The sequence below is a fragment of the Anabas testudineus genome, chromosome 5, assembly GCF_900324465.2.
Source record: "Anabas testudineus chromosome 5, fAnaTes1.2, whole genome shotgun sequence".
Taxonomy (NCBI): domain Eukaryota; kingdom Metazoa; phylum Chordata; class Actinopteri; order Anabantiformes; family Anabantidae; genus Anabas; species Anabas testudineus.
In genome coordinates, this window is record NC_046614.1 from 1,054,870 (window position 1) to 1,076,967 (window position 22,098).

A 22,098-nucleotide genomic window follows, 5' to 3' on the forward strand; every position below is an offset into this window, starting at 1 on the left:
TAGCAGTGGTGAGCAAGTTACCTTTGTGAGTCCTCTGAGAATGTGCCACAGTCCAGTGGAGCAGAAGTGGAATTCCACGTCTGCAATTATTGAACAACAGGGTGCAACAGAAGTATTTGAGCTGGAAAGCAGCAACGAGTGGGGAGACTGGGCGAAAAGTCAGGCATGGGTGAACAGTTAGGAAACAACTGATAGAAGTACTGACTCACAGCCAAAACCACTTTTATGTCTCTGTTTATTCTAAAAGACACAGACGGGTAAATGAGATGATACACAACATGGAAGGTAAATATTAGAAAAGGGAACGACATGGTAAATGAATGCAGGCATCAAAAGGGCATTTGAACACTCAGCAAACTGGCGTTCCTTAGTACATGAGACAGCAGACAATACAGTACATCCTTTAGAGCCAATAATACAACGGCTCTGTCATTCACACGAACTCATAGTGGCACTTAACAAAACAAAAAAAGAAGTGTACTAGGTATATCCTCAATCCAGGCTACTTAAAAACAGACACACAGCTCTTTAAAAACAGAGGCCTAAGGCATCATGTTGAACATCTATCATATGTATGATTTTACTGTGGAGTATTTCACATTCATTTTCAGAAATCCAACAATTGCAAAAGGCATCCAGATCGGCTGGCAGAGGAGCCAAGGGCATACATCCCGCAGATGGGATGGGAGAGGATGAAGAATCCATGTCAGAAACATATATGTGCACAAACGTGTTATAAGGCACTGTAGTAAAACATTATATAAGTAGTAAAAAAAAAAAAAAAAGTGGTATACATATACCGGGTATTCAACATGTTATAGAAAACATACCCTGAACAACTGTCTCTCCCAAAGTCAACAAAACAGACAATAATATTACATCTCTCAGCCTCCACCGTTTCCAAAAAACGGATTAATAAAACTCCCCAAACAATTTCTTTAACTTTCAACAAAGACTCGAATTTGCTTCAAAGATTGCTATTCTTAATTTTTCTTTTTGTCTGTTTTGAATTCCTCAGTGAGAGGGTTTGGTCTGTTGACAGAATCTAAACCATGGCAAGGCCAGAAGACTCTCCCACACTACAAGTACTGCTCCCTTTTCTCTGGTGGGGTACTTTTAACATTTGGTCTGAAATTCAAAAGGGAAAAAAAGACACGTTTCAGTCAAAGTACAGTTACAGCGAAAACAAAATTAACCCAAAAAGACACATGTACAAAAACACCCAGAGGTCACTGGATATATGTGACAGCGCAATCCAATCACAAAGTGTTTCAACTCATTTAAGTTTCAGCTAATAATGAGGCAGAGGGAGGTGTGGGAGGCATAGCAGAGTGTTTACAGGGCAAAATGAAGGAGGCCACCTCCGTCCTTAAAGGAAAGGTCTGATCACGTCTTTGAAGACTCCATATTTACAGAACAGACTGAGAAATGTCAGGGAAATGGGTGAAACATCTTGGTTCCCATTAAAACCGACAAGGTGCAGATGTAGTACTGAGGAAAGGGAAATATTCTAAGTCCAAATTTGAGGTTTAGGAAATAACATGGAAAAAAGAGGGAAGACAGTGGTTGGACAGTCGGACAGTCCTGGATAAAAAGGCAGGGCCTGATCAGTCAGGGAAACTAGTTTCACTCAACAACTCTGCCCTGAATTAGAGGAGAGAAGAAGACAATCAGAACAGGATTAGAGGACAGGACGGGAAATAAAGAAAAGACACATCAAGACCTCTCAGATTCTGGCAGCAGCTCACTTAGTGTTAGAAACCCAGTGATGACAGTCAGGATGTTAGTAAAAAGAGTGGGAAGGCGGTGAGAAGGAAACGCTACAGTAAGTAATGATTAGTAATGACATGAAACATGTGAAACACAAGTTGAATTTCACTGACTTAACTTGAGTTAGCTTTAGTTCATCGGCTTTTAAGCTGTTCAAGATTTCAAATTAGGGCTGACTTAGACAACGAGCTTGATCCCACCGAAGCTAAAGCTAGACTCTAGCTTAGTGTTTTGTAGGGGACAACAGGCAGTTTGACTCCGTCTAAAAGTAACAAAGTCCACTACCAGCATGTCTGAGCCTCTGTAGTTACACCTGATCCAGGTAATAACGGGGGGATAGGGGACCGAGTCTGGGAACCACTGTTACCCCCAGGTGATTCTATGCTAAGCTAACTGGCTTCATGTTTATCAGATGTATATCAATCCTCTCATCTAACTCTGTGCAAGAATTTGTAGTTGCCAAAATATCAAATGATTCTTTTAAATGCATTTTTGGACATAGCTTTACAGGTAGGTTTGTCAAACTTGATGTTGAAAACACAGCTACTACCGGCAGACCCGCTGGCGCCTGGCACCCCTCCCTTATGTCACGGGCAGCAGGAACGTCCTATAGACCCACACCCCCCCCCATCTGAGAATAATAGAGCACTCCACAAACAAGTGTCCACCAAGAGGAGAGGCTGTATAACTGGGAACGGGGCGACTGGGGCCTATTCTAAGAAAAGTTAATGGCTTTATTATCTGAAACAGTGATGGACCAAACTCAAATGAGGCTAAAGTGATATAGGAGCATCAAGAGGGAGCTCAAGAGCCAATTTAAACCTGTGTTGAGTTTTGCAGGCTCTAATAAGAGGCCAATTTAAAAATTGCTGCAGATATATATTTTAATTCATCCCCAAGGAGTAGTCAGTGGTTTGCAAAACACCTGTAGTCAGTTTAAAGTATTAAGTATTAAATAAATCAAATAATGTCTACTGTAAGTTTAATATTTTCTATTTTATTCACAATGCATCATGTTAGCTTTTGATCCTCTATCACGTAATGTGTAATACTGTGCTAGTGTCTTCATTTATCATCTCTAGTAAAATTAAACCTGTGAGGATGCCAAAGCTTTGATCTTTTTTGACACTCGTTTGGTTATAGCTGCAGTGATGAATCTGAAAGCTGGTGGTAGTAAATGGAGACTGATGACATGTGTGAACCTGCACTTGTTCTTAGTGATGAGTAAAACAAAGTCCGACATCATCGGACACCTTTTACTAACAAATTCACCTCCACTGCTGTAGCTCAGCTTGTGTCTGCATGTGTAGCTCTCAACAAGTGTTTGTACGTTACAGTAAAGTTAACAAGTAAAATTAGATTGGACTCTTCTTTTTCATCACACAGTCAGGCAGGTTTTTTCTACTGTTAAAAAAACTGTAAGAGCTCTCCTGCTTTCTAATTACAAATTTGAAGTCTTAGCAGGAGAAGTCAGTGTAACTGACCCGTTTTCTTGTGAGACTGTACAAGCCGACCTCTGTTTCTCCCACAGCACCAGAGGAGCTGCGTAGTACCTTTTCCATACTTTCATGCAGTGTTTTGGAAGCTCCCTTCACACAACCTAACTACACCAGTGGAGTGTGAATACACATAGAAATACAACAAAACACAAACGCAACTCCAACCAGGAAGCACAGGACATGCTAATAAAAATTAATTGAGTTTTTCACTACTGATGGTTCCAGTTTCTTGTTCATTCTCTCTGGATATCTGCTGTGATAGACTTAGTATATGGTGTATATAGTCTTTAAATGTAGATTTTCTTTGTCTTTCTGGAAAATGAGTGACTACAGGGCATTCACACATACAGATTCAAAAGCCTCGTTCAGCAACAGCAACATTCATTGTCAGTGGGAGTCAGCTTTGCCACTATCCCTGCTACACTACAGGGGAAAGTGGAGAAAGGCTCAAATTGATGTGAATATGCTCTGATGTACAGCTGGTTGAGAGCCAGGCACACTCAGCTATGTCTGTGCAAATCAGTTTGCTATTCAACTTGAAGGAATTAGAAACTAAATTGGAAAAAAAAAAGCTGATAGCCATGGTCTCAGTTTCTCCATTTTTTCTTGACTAGCACAGAGTTAAAGAGAAGAAAAACAGGAACAACTTGTAAAAACAAACTGTCGACATTGTTGGTGTGTCTGGCAGTAGAAGACACATCAGACAACAACCCTCCATTCAGCGCACGGCATGTAACTTAATCAACACATGCCCAGAACTACTGATTCACAAGAGCGCACCTAGAGACACGTTGTATCTGTATGTGTAGATGTACCATCAGAGTAGTTGTGTTTTTAGGGTCAAATTAAAGCTGTTTTAGGGAGATTAAATACTGACTTCAACGCGCAGCACAAGCTATTCAGTATATAAGTCATTAGCGAATGATTGACATGAAATACGTAGGCTGTCTGTTCACAAATAATCTAAGTTTAAAGCAGTTTTAGACACAAATGGACGTACACGGATGAGTAGTTGTGAATGACATCTACATGATTCTGTGTGTATGCATGATAGTCTTTTGGTTTCACTTTATCAGGCATAATCTTTATGAAACGACAGGGGGAAGGGGATGCCAAGCGTGTCCTCTGCTCACTGTTTGAGTTACTGCTGGAAGGGGGTGGGGTTTACACGTACTCCCTGGCTGTGGAAGGCTGTGACTGGCGATAATATTGCTGTCCCCGCATATCTTCTTTGGAGCAGGAGCAGCACAATAAGGAGCCACCCAGTACTGTCAGGCTCGCCGCTGCCCAGCCCACAAACAGGGCCGAGCCGAACTCATACCTGTACAGAAAGGGGAGCAAAGGGGAAAAGGGCGTGATCACGTGTACATATGACTCTGTGTCAACTGTTATTACTTTTTGATTAGCACTCAAAAACAACACATACCAATTATTATTCAAGAATAATTGCCACAAACATTTCATTTAACACAGTACCTGGCATTGAGTGGTGTATTTGGGTTGAAGAACTGATAGGACACCTGAGTTGCATACCAGGACACAGACACAAGTGTACATAGACCTGTGCAGTGGGAAAATAAGTGTGTATTAGATCTGCTTTGCCAATTAATCGTGCAAACATTCACTTCAGTAGCACACTAATGAATTGGGGAATCCTTACTTGGTTAATATTGTCCCAAGGGCTTATGGTTTATATCTGAGGTCAACAACTAATGCTTCTAAAATGACCACTTCCTGTTTACAGCAGGAACTCTAATTACCCAGAGGAGTCTTGGCGAAAGATGGGGGCTAGGAAAATGCCAAACCACTTTTGCTAAATGCAATAATAGCAGGAGATACTGCAGTATATTTTTGTTTGCAGACTAAGCAAATTACAAACAGAACACAGCAGAAATCATACCTGCAAGCAGGAAGAGCGCTCCACCGGTCACAGCGATGCGAGTCTTAGTCGCTGGGTTGTTATCTCCCACCTTAGTGCACTTCATGCCCACCACGCTGACAATGATGCCGATAAAGCCCAGCAGTACTGACACCACCATAAGTGCCCGACATGTCTGGATGTGGACTAGATAAAGATGAGGAAAGGAAAAAGGGATTGACCGCACAGGGGAGTACAGAGTGGTGAATGATATAATAGAAGATAAGAAAGTAAAGGAGAGCAAAAAAAAGAGTTAAGAGGTCTTTCAGTCCTCTTTAAGACCATCACTTGGAATAAACACTTACATTTCTGAACATAAAAGTGATAATTATAAAGGAATTAAGCTACATAAGCCATGCAGGGTTGATGGGAGACCGCATGCATTTACGACAGAAAGCTTATTAGGGAGAGTCCGCCACTGTCCTATTTTCCAGAGCAGGGAAATTCCAACTCATATTGTCCAGAGGTGACTTTCTTGGCCAAGCTTTGGGACCTTAAATTATCTTCCAAATCTTCTCCAGATCATTCCACTGTGGTTGTGCCATCTCAAAACTCTAATGTGCTACCCACACAGCCTTTAGCACACACATAACTCAGTGGGAGGAACATATTTACACATATTTACACACACTGATATGTACGAGAACACAATATTGGCAACCAGACCATTACTGTAGGTGGAATAGACACAGAAGAAATACACAACTGTCTCTCACACACAGCAGCACAGCAGTAGGAGGGCCTGCTTCACATGTTTCACACAGTGGGATTAGTGTGGCTTTTGTCACAAAGTAAGATTGTTTTCATGGGGCTGTCGCTACAGTGATCACACATTACTGCCTCAAAACAACCATTCACAAACATTTAATGCAAAACCAATGCTAAGTCCATAATGATACTGTCAAAAAGCTGACGGAGGGTGTCTCATTTACTGCATGTGAGGGGATTGATGAAATCACAGCTGCAACAGAAATTATGCAAATTCGAATATCCTGATTCTGATAACTAACACAGCTGACAAATATGGTAATTAAAGTAAACAGGTCACAAAGACTTGTTTTAAAGCTTGTCCAAGTCTAAAGAAGTATTTACACATTACAAATAGTAATACAATTACGCTGTAAAATTTAGAAAGAGCAAATAGAATAATTACACAAAAAGCTTTCAGAGCTTTCAGCCACATTTCACAGTTTTTAAAGCTTCACACGAAAAAAATTAAAAAATAAAAAAATAACAAGAATGTAGAGTTTCCAAAATAAAGATTTTCATTTCACACTTAATATAACAGAATAGTTTGATAAAACTATTCTGTATTTCTTTTCTTTAGTTAAAAATATTGTCACTTGTGTGCCGCTTTGTCAGCCAACTGCGTCCAAGTATACAAGAATGACATTTTGCCCTTAAGTAGAATATAATAGCTTTGATCACTCTTGAATGGAATAGCTTTTTCAACTACATCTCACAGCCATATAAAACAAACGGTAGACATGTGGACCTGTTTTGAAGGTCAACATTTCACACTGGATTAGAAATTAGAGGAGAAAAGAATGAGATTTTCTGTTTCAGAAAAAAATAAAATCACTTCAAAGAGTTGTTGAGCAACAGCCTCAATAGGAACCTAGAGTCATAATTTGTCATTGTAGCAGAAAAACACACACCATCATTCACAGTGCAGCAGTGAAGTAGCAGTTCAGAAGCTGATCTGAAGGGACTTCTGGTGGGGGGATGAGGATGGAACAATCTTTGAAGTCTGATTTATGGCTCCAGAGCTGCTTTTGTCTGAATAGTTCCTTTTCATCTACTCTGTGCATTCGTCTTTTCTTCTGAGGGTGTGCGGGGGTTTAGGCCAATTCTATATGAATCCAGTCTGACCGGGTTCAGTCTGTTTCAGTCCAGAAGGGCATTTTGGGGCCTTTGGGTTGAAGGAGAGGCTAAAAGGAAGGGGGAGTTGGCTGGCTCTTCCTCACTTTCCTGTGCCAAGCTTGGTAGTGCCAGCCACAAGCTTTCAATGAGTGTGTGTGCTTGCTGGCATGCGTGTAGGCACAGTAAGACCCCATTCAGAAGTCACTTGGGGCTCTTTCATACGTAATATCTATTTGCCCACTCACAACTCATATCTGATGACTCCTTTTAAAATCTGGATACACCTCAAATTTAGACTGACTGAAATTAACTCTTGTCTTACGCTAACGTGTGCGTCAGACTGAAACATTTGTTCCAGTCAGAATGGAATAGATGCTACTGTTGGGTGCTATGTGGGCAGATACACATCGCACCACCTCATTGGACTTTCAGAATGGAAAGATAGTAAATTCCCACTATCTACTGTGTTTTCCATGTTGGTGCCATTACATATCAAACATACCTTCCAGTGTTAGGATAAGAGATAAGAGATAAGGTCATCTGTGCCATAAAGCTAAATAGTTCTAGTAAGATCTCAATCGGTTCAGTTATTGTTCACTAATCAAGTTCGAGTTGTTTCAGGACCTAGAATTTTGGGTCCCATCGAAAAGCAGATGCCAGATGGATCCAAGCGGGGACTGTGACATTTGCGTCATGAGTGGGCGTGTACTGGACCCATGTAAGCAAAAGAAATGGATCACACTCCAATCTAGAAGGTGGCAGTAGACACGTAATGGTTCTGTGGCAAAAGGGCTTTGTTTTATTTACAAGGTAATTGATTTTGTGGTTACCAAATGAAACTGAAATAAACTGAACTGGTCCTCTATTGAGATGTAGCCCACTGGGTAACATATCTTCCTCCTAAAAATGTGACTGTAGTATTTTTTTAATGAACTCCAAAGGCAAGGAAGGACCAGCATTTTTGATGAACTAGTTTTAGACACTGTAAAAAGTGTTAGTCGTTCTTAGACCTTGCGGCTCTTTAAAAAAACAAAAGCTACAAATTCCATTAAAAGATTACAACAGGTGATCCTACGATCTCCTGCATATCTGATGCCTGACATGTATTATTATTTTGTTCTATAGACCTCAATCCTTTTCCAGTAGATATTAGAAGCACATCAATAACCCCACTGTTGTTTTTTATTCTAAATATGATATATGAACATCCTAATGCATCAATCCTGAAGCTGCTACTGTATCAGCAAGCCAAATTATCATTATTTTTTTAATTCACTTTTATTATTTGAAATGGTCCATAACAGGAGCAGAAAAACACAGGTCAAGAGGAATCTCTTCTTTGCCTTTAACAGTTAAATGAATGCAAGGTAATCATGGTAATCATTACATCCTCTTGACACAGTCATGACAAATTAATCATTAGTGTGAGATCGGCATTGTGTTTTGCTCAGATGTTTCTGGTTTGCAAGAACTGTCCCTTCAGCACCACCATCCACACTGTTCTGAAAATGTGAGCCTTCTCGACTGGATATTATCTCAGCTTTGGTTTCTGCTTTGAGTGGAATGTTCAGCAAACCTGCTCCAGATCCAACAGTTTCCACTATGCTTGCTTGGCCACATCAGTAGAGTGCAGCACAGTCTGGTGAACAATTATAGCCACCATCACATGCTGTGCCTGCTGTGAATGGCGTCAGGGAAGAGAGTTTCTTCAGGACTCTTACAAGCTGGATCAGACCAACACCTTAGGGGTGTTTAATCAGGATTCAAACATTCTCTGACCCTGGACACATGATTGGATGCTCATTTGCTCCATTTCATAATCTGTCTGAAGCAACAACTAAAAAAACCTGTTATTGGTCAGGAGTTCTTGGCCACAACCTTTAAGTGTTAATCTTTAAGTTAACTCTTTGGAATCATTTTCTACAGTGTTTGTTTTGCAGTCACTGGGTGTGTTAATAGACAGAATAATGTGCGCATGTGGGGAAGACAGAGCACATTCTGGGAATATCTCTGGTGTTTGGCTCAACACTGCCCTTTTCTTCTCCTAACAGTCCCTATTCATCCGCAAGGACAATACGCTGTTCTTATTGCTGTGACGAACCAGAGGAGATGAGGGATCAGCTCGGGCACTCCGTCACACAGCATGCCACAGAAAATGTTTTGATATAATGACTCACCAAGACACCAAAATGTTTGCAAAGTGCCTTGTTAGTTTCTTCAAGGCAAGTGTGCCACAACAGGAACCATAAGCACAGCGGGCTCAAACCACAGAGAAAAACAGACAAACTCAAAGTGTTCAATTGTTTAGTGAAAAGGACTTGTGACCGAGGCCACCCCCCTGCAGTCTTTCATTAGAATCTCTAATAGGATGATTTAAGCAGGCACTCGATGGATGGTTTCATACAGTATAATCTGTGTGCCATTAATTATGAGTCACTAGACGCTGTTTACAGATTGGAGATGACAGGGGGCTCATATTGTGAGCTCATTCGTGTCTGAACCCTACATTCCTTACCACCTCCAGCTTCTCACACATTACACTTTGTGATGTTTTGGAGTTTTAAGACCCAACTGAACTTCATTAGTGGCAAACAGCAGCATCTCAAATGATATTTATGGCTTCTGAATCAAATGCATCCCAAACAGAGAAGGCATGGGGGGGATTTTCCTCTTGTTTTTGCTGCTGTCTAGCTACAGTAACTGTTGTGATTTGCAATCCGCCACAGATGTGTCTTTGGAAAACGTGGGACTAGAAAGTGAAGACAGGAGTTTTCCCAGGTTCTTTCTTTTGTCATTGTTTTATCAAAAAGACTATTTCTAAAGAAAATTAAATGAGGGCAGTCAAGAAAGTAATTTGACAATACAGTGTGAAGACCAGTAATTAAGGATTAGAGAAACCTTTTTAGTGATGCATTAAGGGTAGATTATTGGTTTACTTCAATTTTAATTGTGTTTTTCCATCATTTGAGAAATGATCTAGTGAATATCACTTAATCAGCTAGACAGTTGTCCTATTAAGTATTCAAGCCCAATTACTAAGGAGTATGCATATGTTTTCATGTTTAGTCATATTCTGCCTGAAATATGATAACAGTCATCAGCTCACAAAATGCCTATAATGAGCATATAATCCCTTAAAAAGAAGCTGTGACAAAGTGAATGTCATTTAAACCTTCTGAGAGGAGTGGGACCACAAGTTGGAGTGCCAGAAATAAATTCAAACATCATACTCACTGTCCAGCGAGAGCATGGAGTCAAAGATCTTGCACTGCACCTGTCCGGTACTCTGCGAGGCACAGCTCATCCACAGCCCCTCGTACAGACCCACGGCAGTGATGATGGCATCGCCGGCATACGACGACTGCTTCCACTGGGGCAAGGCAGTGGTGGAGATGATGCCGATCCAGCCGCCCAATGCCAGGAAATAACCCAACAACTGGAGACCTGAGTTGGCCATCCTGACCTAGCTCTGTTTCTCTGCTTGTCTCTGAACTGGCTCTTTGTCAGTTTTACTTGCAGCAGATCAGTTCAGATGACTCTGGTGTGTCACTCTTTGAGCACTCTTTGTGGACCCACCTGTAGCAATCCTGTTACTTGATTCAATTTTCTCTTCACTATCTGGTCCTTCTGAGCATCTCCTTCTGCCCCCCTGCTTTAACTGTCATCTGTAGAACTCCTCCTCTTTGTCCTGGTCTCTAACTCTTTCTGTCTTTTTCCCTCCACGTCCCGGACTTGTCTGGCCCGACAGCTTGGATGATGATTTGATGTTTTCCCTCAGGGTTGTCCTGTGCCTGATCCCTTGGGCTATCTGGGTCTCAGTCGCAGTGAAAGAAAGGCGTCCTGGTGGTCAGCACTTCAGTTCATCAAGCATCGTCGCTGGGCTGCCTCAGTCTCTGCATGTTTCCTCCAGTTCTCTCTCTCTTTCTCCCTGCTGCTTGCTTATTTTGCCCCCACTACAATCTTTCCATCTGCTCCAGGTTCAAGAGGCTCAATGAGGGGTACCAGAAAAAAAAGTAAAAAGAAAAAAAATACAAGAACACAAAAAGTCCTTAACAGTCTGACCATAAAGGGATGGGGTAAAGGGCTGGCCTGTGATTGGATTCCTCTGTGTTGTGGGAACGCCTACTGGGAGGGAAGAGGGATGGGCTGGTTATGAAAATGAGCACTGTTTCGAACAGAGGGGAACAGAAAAATCAATGTAGACGAAGCTCTGATGGGAAAATGGAATAGGTAAATAAAAACTTGAACTCTGAGTTGGACTTTAAATCCATATCGGTTCAATCTAAGCTATTTAGTCAACTTGCAGAAAAACAGGCTCCTGTAGGTGTTGAATACATTGATCCTCAAAAAGTTTGCCACCACCGCCGCTGCTGGAGGTGTGGAAGAGGTGGCGGTAAAGTGCAACAAACACACGTAAATCAGCATCTAAACAATGCCTGGCTGAAAAGGACGTGTCACATCCAGACAGGCTCTCTAGAAATTATGGTCCGGCAAGGCAAGCCTCCCTAATCACCATGGCAACCCTGATAAATGAAAAGAGAGAAAGAGAGAGCGAGCAAGGGGTTCACCCGACTGTACATCCTTACGAGCAGCAAACCCAGACACACTCTAGTCTTTTTGTGTCTGTGAAGAGTGCAGAAACCTGTTTTCCCACAGTTGCAGCTGTCCTTCAACTCAACCCATTAAATTACCTTCAGTTCACTTAGGACTAACTCCATCACTGTATTCTGCCAATTAGACTGTTAACACACTTGCTGTCAGAGAAATGGCTGTTTTCTCACATCTGTAAGAGACATGTCTCACCCCCACCTTGCACACACACACTCTATATCTCTTTCACCCTCACAGGACCTGTCTACACCAACAGACATGTTCTTGCCTACGATCTCGTGGTTGTCTTCCATAGACTTTGAGTGTTACAAATGTGAAGTCACATAAGAATAAATACAATAACAACCAAATGTTACTGGTGTATTCCTGCTGCTGCTTTAATGAACGGCTTTTACTAACATCCATTTGTCCCTTAGTTCCTTTTCCCGCCTGCTCTGTTGTTCCTTTTCTCACTGTACCTCACCATTCAACCTTAAACTTGAACTTCAATGTGATCTCTCATAACATCAAGAAATCACCAGAACATGTGAACATGCATGTGACCTCACTTATCCAGCCCAAAGCTACACACAATGAAATGTGCACACATACAAATAAAACATACATGGAGGTCCAACCATGGTTTGCAGCAATCATGTTTTTTATCCCAAACGCCTTTCATTGATTTAATTACTGACAATGTGTATTGAGGCTTTGCAGTATCAAAAGAGGGCTCTGACATATAGGGAAAGTTGTAATCACAGCACAGAGGTCAACTGAGCCTGAGAGGCGAGAAGAGATCAAAGTGAGGCAAAACAAGCGCTCAGCTCTAGTGTAGAGGGCAGACGGGTGGAGGCTTCCATAAGACTTCTAGAGATTTTTCTGATTTTGAATCACAACACGCTGCCATTGGTGGGTTTAAAGTGGAATGAGTTCAAGTTTAAAATACACCCAACTCAGCAGTTTTCAGTGTCACTCAGTACTTTTATTACAAATCCTTATACCTAAATGACTAAATGGCTCATGCTTTCAATAGCATTGTCATCGGAGATGTCTCCCTGTAAAACTTATTCAGAAGACTAAGCCTTCTAACCAATCAAAAAATCATAGTGTAGCTTTAAGGTCTTGAGGAAAGATCACAAAGTTAATACACCATGGACAGAATTGGACAAAAAAACACAGTTGATGACCAGAAAAATGTCTGCTATGTTTCCGCAGGCTTCCGTATTTTTGGTGCATGGAGTATGTGCAGTTTTATCAACTGCAGCGTTATTACTCTTTTTATGGTTTCTCTCCGACATGCACAGCACTTGGAAAAGGTTTGAGGAATATTGTGGTCTGGCAAAGGTCGCTTTGCTGGACCCATGGAAGGTGGGACAATTTTGCCTTACAACTAGGATAAAGAAAAACTATTTAACTAAATCAGAGGCTAATTAGTCATTTCTATTAAAAAAACAAAAGACCATTCATCTCTACAGAAATGTTTTCAAGAAAGAAGAAAAAACATTCAAAAGGGGCATTAACCAGTAAGCCTAGTATATTTAACAACAGTTACCTTTGTGAGTGCAATTATAAAGGGCACCTCAACTTACCTTCCTCTCACAACTTATTTATTTGTTTTTTTGCAAAAGGAAGCAACAGAAGCGCCTACTCAATTAACAAGAGAGTTCATGTTCATGAACTAGTTGTAGGTTGTGAGAAACTGTCAGGTTTCAGGGTTTGAGGGCTTTACAATATCCATTTAAGGTAACAAGTCTAGTGATATCTGTTGCAGGGTCAATCTTACCAGTGTAAGCCTCTGTAAAAATGTAAGTGCATCTGGACTCTTATCAGACTTGTATCCTGAAGACAATGTGAATTTTGCACGAGAACTTCCTTTTTCATTACCGCACTCTTAGCTGGACTAACCTGATGCATGCTGCTTGATTGGGGTAGGGGCAACAATGTCATACTGACTTGCCTACTAATACAAAACTACTGTTTTGTATTAGTAGGCAAGTCAGTAATAAGTTTACTTACTTAAGTTTTATATGTGTCTTTGCTTAGTAGGGACTATATGAGTCTTTACTGTTGTTTTCTTGTCTCTTCTTCTTCTTCTTTAAGTCTGAGTAGATGAATCAACAGTTTTGGAAAATGGAACAAAAGTGACCTTAACTCAACTATAACTGCTCCCAGAATCCCTGTACTATCACTCTGGGCTCCACAACCATTGACAGTGTGGATACAACCCTTCACTACTTGCAGTTCTTATCACTTGATATAATTCTGCCCAAACAGGAAACCAGCAAATGTAGTTAGCGGAGCCTCACACCCATGCACTCACAATTAAGACATCAGGAGCCTATCAGATTAGCCAGTGTTGTCAGGGTTACCATGGGACACATGTGGACATGTACACAGTATTGGAGCAACATTATGTAATACAACAGGCAGCATGTGGATTCGCTTTTTTAAAGAATAACACAAGGATTATTTAATGAACCACTTTAACTTTGATGTCACATGAAGCTAATTTCAGAAAGATTCTATACAGTATAACTTGAATGCTGGGTTGAACACGACTTAGCAGTAATCCCATAGAGTTTGTAGTGCTCTCCAGTAAAGTGTAATTAGAGTATATCAAGCCTTTCCTGTTAATGTTTTTCACCCAAAGAGCCAACATGAGAAGGTGCCATCTGAATGAATGCTAACTAAGCAGAGGAATGAATAATGTATGTCTTCACCCTGAGGAGAACTCCTCTGGTCGAGCTCAAGTGCTCCTAAAGAGACTGTTGGTGCTGCTCATTTTAGAATTGAACAGGCCGTCTTTCTCCAAGGTAGACGGGAGCTTTGTGCTGGGACACAAACCAAAAAAAAAAAAAAAACACACACCACAGAGAATGTGAAGACGCAAAACTTTTTGAGAGCTGAATGTTTGTTGAGGTTATTGTTGCTGACTGATGTCCTAATTGCTTTGCTTATGTCATTTTGGATGCTTAAACCTTGAAGCCATGTCAAGAGATTGATGGGAGCACTTTACACGATTGTCCCAAGTGAATGTCCTACAAATTCTTTTCATCCTACTGTTTCCTAAACTCACAATGGTCGACCTAGCTTTTCATGCCTGGCTTCAGTTCAGCTGCTGGGTGAGCGGCTTCTGGTGATAGTGACGTGAGTTTGCCCGTGGAGGAATGGAAGGAGACCCTTACTGACTCCACCTAGTTCACCCATTTACTCTGCCACCTGCTTATCCCCCATCAACTTTCTCCTTTTTCCTCCTCCTCTTCTTTTCAGCTCCTTACCAGAGGATGTATGGTTCAGTGGATGCCATCAGCTACTCCCGCTCTCTATCGTCTCTCCCCACCTCTCACCCCTCTCCCTCTCCCCAGATTTTCCAGACCCCTGCCGCACTAAGCTGAGCTTAAAAGTCAGCTGAGCTGATCAAAGACTGTAGCCATGTAGTGGCTAACAAGAGGCGAGAGTTCTCAACGAAACAGGACCTCCCAGGGGTTTCCACCATCATAGACCTACTGTAACTAGAATCGATGTGGAGGGAAACAAACAGATTGTACACAGTGTCTGCACGACTGTGTCAGTAGCCGTGTGGTAGTTGTGCACAGATTGCTGTCTGTCTTCCAGAGAAAATGTGTTTATTCTTGCAGAGGCTACTCTCAGGTCCTTGGGACATTGTGCCAGCCTGTTCTAGTCAATTAAAATCTGCAGAGACACCTACCCTCCATTACCCAGCATCCCCCTTGTGTGCGGAAGACCCAGGTACTTTTCCCATCGCTCTACTCCCTTTCAGTCCCTATATTTTTCATTCTTCTCCATCCACCTCTTTCCTGATCACGTCTACCCTTCCAGTTGCCTCTACTTGCTCTGCCCCTTTATAATCAGTTTAATTAGCCCTAGCAGGCTTTCCTTCCTCTTCCTCCTCTCTTTGTTCTGCCTTTCTTCTTTTGCCCCTTATGACCCTTTTCCTCTGTGTTCCTCCATACTGCTTTGTATTCTGTAGACCTGATGAAGGCCATTGGTTGACCCAATGAGTTACATAAATTTATATAAAGATCTACAGAGTGTAAATTCATATGACTTAAACGCACCTTCTAATAATTCTAATTATGTTGTACATTTTAGGAATACTACTATATTTCTCTGAGTTGTTCACTGATCTAAAGTTTTTGCACCAGTTAAAATTAAACAATAACATGTGAACGTAAAGGACCAAAGCCCACAAAGGGCCTAATCATTACGCCTATCCTATAATTAAACACATTATAACTGATCATCTGTTCTAGTCCTTTGAAACTATATTTTAGCAACATAAATCAATAAATCAACCTCATAGCGTTTCCAGAGCTGTCAACCATAAATCATAGTTGCATATGGAGTTTGTTTATATTTAGCAAAACAACTGATGCTGAGTGTATGTTATTTAATGCTTAATTATCATTCATCCACCAGAGAACATATGTACTTTAAAGTTAGTAAGTGGACCTTGAGTTTAGAATGACTTTTTTACAAATTCAGTATAACAGAGTACATTTTTTGATGATTATTGCACTATTCAGTTCATTTGGGACTATACTGTCAGGAACATTAGGTTGAGATTTAAAATTCAACAATAGAAAAGAAAGTGAGAAAACAGTAGCTATGGTTTAAATAATTGTCTTCTATGGTGTAAAATTACCAATTGACCTGGCCTTTATTCCTAATGAGTAATATGAGGTTCTCACTCAACTCATTCTCTCCCAATTTCTGCCAGTCGCCTCCTTTTTATCCATAATACAAACAAACTATCCAAGCTATGCTTCCTCAACTCTTCCGTCCCTCCCTTCCTGCTCTCCGCCTTGTGGCACCTTATTACCCGCCCCTCGTGTATCATACAGTAGCTGGAACCAAATCTCCTGCACCTGCATGTCCAGACTCTATCCGGTTCCCTGAATTCCTGAAAGTACTGTGCTGATCTGGCCCTTAAAGTAAATAAGGGATGTGTGTGTGTGTGTGTGTGTGCGTGTGTGTGTGTGTGTGTGTGTGTGTGTGTGTGTGTGTGTGTGTGTGTGTGTGTGTGTGTGTGTGTGTGGTGGGGGGTGAAAAGGCAAAAAGAGAAGGTACAGAGAGGAGAGCAGGGACCCCTTTTAGTGGAGCTAGTGGAGGTGGTGAGGGCTCCTCTTATGGGTGTGCATTTATCTGGAGCCGGAAAGAGCTTTATTGTAGCCTAAGGTTCAGCCAGGGATGTGGAAAATGACTGCATGACTACAAGGTCTGATAATAAAAAGACCAGTGACCTTCAGTTAAGTCTGCTTTAAAATATGAAACTAGTAGTTGAAAAATTCCTGTATGATGGTTAGTGTGTGTCGAGGAGCATGGCAGTTTGACTCAAACTAGCTATGGTCATATATAGACCAGTTGAGTGAATCAGCTCTTTGAGGAAGAAGCTGTAGTGCTACAGAGGATGTGATCTAAGTGGAAACTTGAATATGTATTTAAGTTTGTTCATCTTAAAAAGTTTACATCAACAAATGTAACATTACAATGTTAGATTTACATTTAATTTACGCTTCTATCCAAAGAGACTTACAAGACAAGCAACACATTCAAGCCGAGGAGAAGAACCTTTAAATAAAGTGCTCCAGGAAGAACTGTTTCCATTTCATGAGGTGTAAGTGATGATGGTGATCTACTCTGAATGAGCAGCAGCTACCAGCCCACAACTACCACCCAGTTTGTGTAGGTTGAAAACAGTGTGTGATAGACTGGCGACCTGTTCAGGATGTACAATGTCTCTCACCCAGTGACAGCTAGGATGGGCTCCAGCACCCCCAAGACACTTAAAAGGAAAAGCAGTTAGGATAACGGATGGATGGTTAAACTGAATGCACAAAAAAAGCATAATGTCGGTTCATGCTGAACTCTGATGCTGCTTGCATTTGCAGAATCATGCTACATAATCAGTAAATAAGTGATTAGTGATTTTGAAATGATGTCACTAATGACAGTAGGGGCGGGAAAATGAAATCGACTTCAGTCACAATCTTTGAGAAAATCACCAAAGTGAGGGGGTTATGGTGTGTGTGTGTGTATGTGGGCATACTGTATGCCAGTCCAACATCAACAGACAGGCCGTGGGAGGTAGCGGAGCAGAGGCCTGAGGGTGAACAGCTGAGGGTGACTATAGAGAGATTAAATAGGGAATGTGGGACTTAATCCACTGTTATACTGCAGCCCTCTGAGTCTCCACACTCTGAGAGAGAGCAAAGAAAAGACAGGCATTCCTCCCAGCCCTCGCTACACAGCGCACAGATCTGGGGCTACAGACGCCATTCTCCAGCCATCTGGCCTTAACCAAACACTGAACAGCCCCTTGACCCTGATCCACTTCGCCCCTGGAACCTGCACCTCCATCACACACTCTCCATCTTCACCCTCAGCCCTCTTGCTCTTATTCACCTCCTCAGCCTCCACTCCACAATTTTGTCACAAACACAGTATTATTAAGCCTGTTATGTCCCCAGTGTAGGGGAACCCTCAACCTAATATATGTAGGGGCTGCGCCAGGATGTGAACCTGCAACCTCCTGCATATACAGCATCTTCTTCAATGGTGCAGTACACTGACTGACTAAGTACAGTGTCTTTCTGCTTCAGTTAGTACTAGTAGCCCTTTCTATCCCATCTTACGCTTTTACTCCACAAACTCGGTTTTCTCAGAACTGGCTCAGTTTTTCATCCCATGACCTCAATATTTATGTAAGCAAATCATTTCAATCGTTTTTTTGATTATATGAGCACATGGATACCGAATTTGAAAATGCAATCACTACTAAACACTTAGTGGTGAAATTTAAATACCACTACATTTATTGCACTAAAATATGTGTAAACCATCATACTGAAGGTTTCCAGGCAGTTTTAGGATGTGTAATTTCACAAATTTAATTCCAGGATATATTTATTTTCAGTATTCTCATATTCAGACATTGAAAATCTGTATTTCAATTTGTTCTATTTCACTGAACTTGCTGAAGCATGATCACGATGCACAATCCAAGCACAATAAGCAAAGATAAACTGCACAAAATCGACAATAAAGCGCAGCAGACAACAAACATACATTTAAAAAAATCAATAAAGTTTCAAGAGCACACTTGAATAAATAGATTTGATAAGGTGTTAACCCTAGCTGAGAGCAGTACGCCCAGTGTTACTGTTGGCTACTAGTTTCTACTAAACCTTTCTCACACTCTTTAGCACCTTTTTTTTTACTGCTATTCCAAAAATGTGTCGTGTACCTGCTGTCTCATAAAGGACAATCTCCCTCTCTGTCTGTCACTTCCCCTCTTTTGCTGGCTTAGAAAAATACCGTACCATACCATCCTCAGGCTCCTTTCCCGTTGCTGCCATCATTCCCTACCTGACTTTCAACTGTCCAATGTCCGTCCTTTCCTCTCCCTCCAACTAACTTTATTCTTTCATCTGTCTTCCTGTAAGTAGGTGGCAGCTGGCCAAGTGCCGGCCGGCCTGCCTTCACCATAACAACCAACGGAGATATCTTCATTTGCTGGGACAAAAGGGCCTCCAAGAATCACTGCTGTTCACCCGGGGGCCTAAGGTTTGTAGCCAGCTGCCCACTGTCTCAGAGCTGGAGATTTCAAGAGGAAAGTACAGGTAGGAAGGAAAGGGAGGTGGAGGTTCATGCACGGAGTAGCTATATATCAATGTGGCATTTAACCTCCCTAAAACACCCCCTTGCACTGTGAACGTGTTCTCAAAAGAGCAGCTATTGCCTTCCCATAGGCAACCCTACACATACCTGACCACTGGACCTCTGCTTTCAGTCACAGTGGAACTGCACATTTGTGTGATGATGGGGAGTGCATGGAATTCATAAAGAATCATTATTTCTACATCCTGTTTTATGAGAGCCAATAAAAATGTCATTCGGTCATTAACACTGTCGTTTATTCAGGCCCATTAGTTCCTCCACACAGCACTAAACAAACATTCCTGCTAATCTCCTGCCAGTAACATAACTTTATCCAGATCCTGACCTGCACCGCAGAGCAACGTTTCCTCATGAGAGCTTGGTATCTGTAATCCAAACGTACAGGTAGAGGGTATTTCTAAATGCAGGTCTGTCCTCATTAGCTTTTACTGATCGGCTTTAAAATGTTTTTTATCAGACAGGACAAAAGAAGCTGTAAGGTATATGTTCAAAGTAGCGCTATTTGACTCTTTACCTTTAAAGTAAATAACCTATGTAGCTACCAAATTCTTGAGTCTTGCAGTGAATGCTAACAAGTGATAGATTAAGGCTTAGAATTAGAACTTGGCTTGTGAATAGTGAGCAATTCTTTATCATGCAGCTGCAATCCAGTCTCAGTTTGTGTTTAACATTTCATCCGTGTCCTAAAAATTCTGTACCTTTAAAACTAAACTGCAACTAGTTGAAAATATGTTGATACTATATTTAACAAAAAAACAACATCTGGCTCTGGCAACAACTGTGGTTTTATGGTTACAGTAGGTTTAATAGACAAAACTGTAAGATGGACAATGATCTATAGCTCACATATGTTGAATTAAGGCTGGGTTACTTTCGATTGGTCTAATCATCGTTTGTTTATTTGGAATCAATAAAATTCATAAAAATTCTCATGAAAAATATATCCTGATGTAAATGAGAATTTTATTTTATTTTATTTTCAACAATAAGCTAACATCTCACTTTTTTTTACCTATATTTGATAGAAGCATGAGACATGACAGCGGGCATGATTTGCAATGAAGGTCCACACACAGACTCCAAGTCAGGGTCGCTGTGGTCACGTGGCCTACACAGTAAACATGTGGCTACACAGGTGCTCCTGGTCAGACGGTTTTTACATTATTATCTGTTATTTTTACATTTCACTGTTGGGCCGTGCATGGTTCTATAAGACCGGTTTTATAACTGTGAAGAAATGCAGCAGGTCGGCCTACTGCTGAAGCAAAGCAACAGTTTCACAATAAGTAGCAGAATATTCAGTGTAAGTTCACTGACTGTGAAGACGTAGTCACCGTGGTCACGGTGACTATGTCACAGAGAAATAATAACAAAAGAAAACAAACTATTTTCCCTCTAGTCTTAAAAAGTCACCACATCTTTAGAGCTGCCTTCCTGCACAGCTTTACATGCCCAGAATCTTACTGGACCTCTGCTTCCCTCTCAGCTGTGGTCCCATGCCCAGACCGGTACAGCTGTGATGGCAGTCCTATAGGAGAATAAGGAGACGCTTCATGGAGGAGCTGAAGTCATCGACCGGGCATCTGTCAGAACAGCCACCAAAACAATAAAGCCCTCTGTGTCGCTAACACAAGGTTGGTTTTAGACCAGAGGCTGGACAGTGCTGAGATGGGCCGGCAGCAGCAATGGAACTGACAGCTACAGTTTGACCTTGTCTTGTAGTGTAACATCCCACAGTGATCCACAATAAGAGGGATCCTGTTTGAAGATTACCAAGTCAATCAGTTCAACACCCACACTGAAACTGCATTACTATAAACCAAACACCACTGCTGCTGTTGCTGTGCATGAGGTCTAAGTACAGGCACAATACCACACACAAACACTCGCACGCCTCCCCGAGCGCTGAGCAAGGGTTTACAGAGATAAATAAGAGGCTGATCTTGAAAGTTGCAGCCAAAATACTGGACACTGAAAAGCTCCTTTGGACGTGCCACCAGCAGCCGGAGGAGCTGAGACGGAGGTCGTGTCAGTCCCTGATAGCCTGCTGCTTTATTCTCCTCTCTCCAGAGTCACAGTCACACTTAATCTCAGCTCCGCGCCCCGCTGTGCCCGACCCCAACCTGCCACCTCCGTCTCCGTGCCCCGCCACGTCACCATGGCAACAAGGACCAACCACGTGGCACACAAATAGTAGAAATGACTTTCTGAGGCATATGAAAATGTTTTGAGATGTATTGTGGGTGTAGGCAGAACAGTCAGAGACAGCTGTACCAATCACACACTATACCTCCGTTGTCTACTGTACTCTGCACCCCACCCCCCCCCCTTCTCTCTCCCACTCTCCGCTCTCTTTTAGAGAAACAATGGTCAAACCCATAGGCCACAAATGCACAGAAAAACAAAGCAGTCTGTGTGTGTGTGTGTGTGTGTGTGTGTGTGTGTGTGTGTGTGTGTGTGTCTCTCTCTTTCAGTCCAACAAGAGTAAGAAGACACAAAGAAAGCACTGACAGTTCACCACACACTTACACACACACTGCCGCCGAGCAGAGAGGTCCTGCTTATCTATTCTATGCTGTAGGAGGCTGGGACTTGGTTTTCTCGTGACAGCTGAGTGCATCTAGCCTTCACCGTAATCACACTACAGGCTCAATCATGAAAATTGGGTATTTTCTGAAGATCAACATGAGACTTTCTGCTATTTTTTTGGTTCCATGTGTCCTCGTGTGTGTGTGTATTTACATACACAGAAAA

The 22,098-nt window shown here is 41.7% G+C and overlaps 1 protein-coding gene across 1 annotated transcript; it reads right to left on the bottom strand.

Moving 5' to 3' along the window:
* Positions 1-218: 218 nt before the first annotated feature.
* Positions 219-11,104, bottom strand: cldn19 (claudin 19). The gene is made up of 5 exons (XM_026344693.1): positions 10,285-11,104; positions 5,170-5,334; positions 4,746-4,830; positions 4,444-4,590; positions 219-1,128 (listed from the first exon to the last, which is right to left on the bottom strand). The coding sequence occupies exons 1-5, from the start codon at positions 10,505-10,507 to the stop codon at positions 1,080-1,082; spliced, it is 669 nt and encodes a 222-aa protein (XP_026200478.1). The 5' UTR covers positions 10,508-11,104; the 3' UTR covers positions 219-1,079.
* Positions 11,105-22,098: the final 10,994 nt, after the last annotated feature.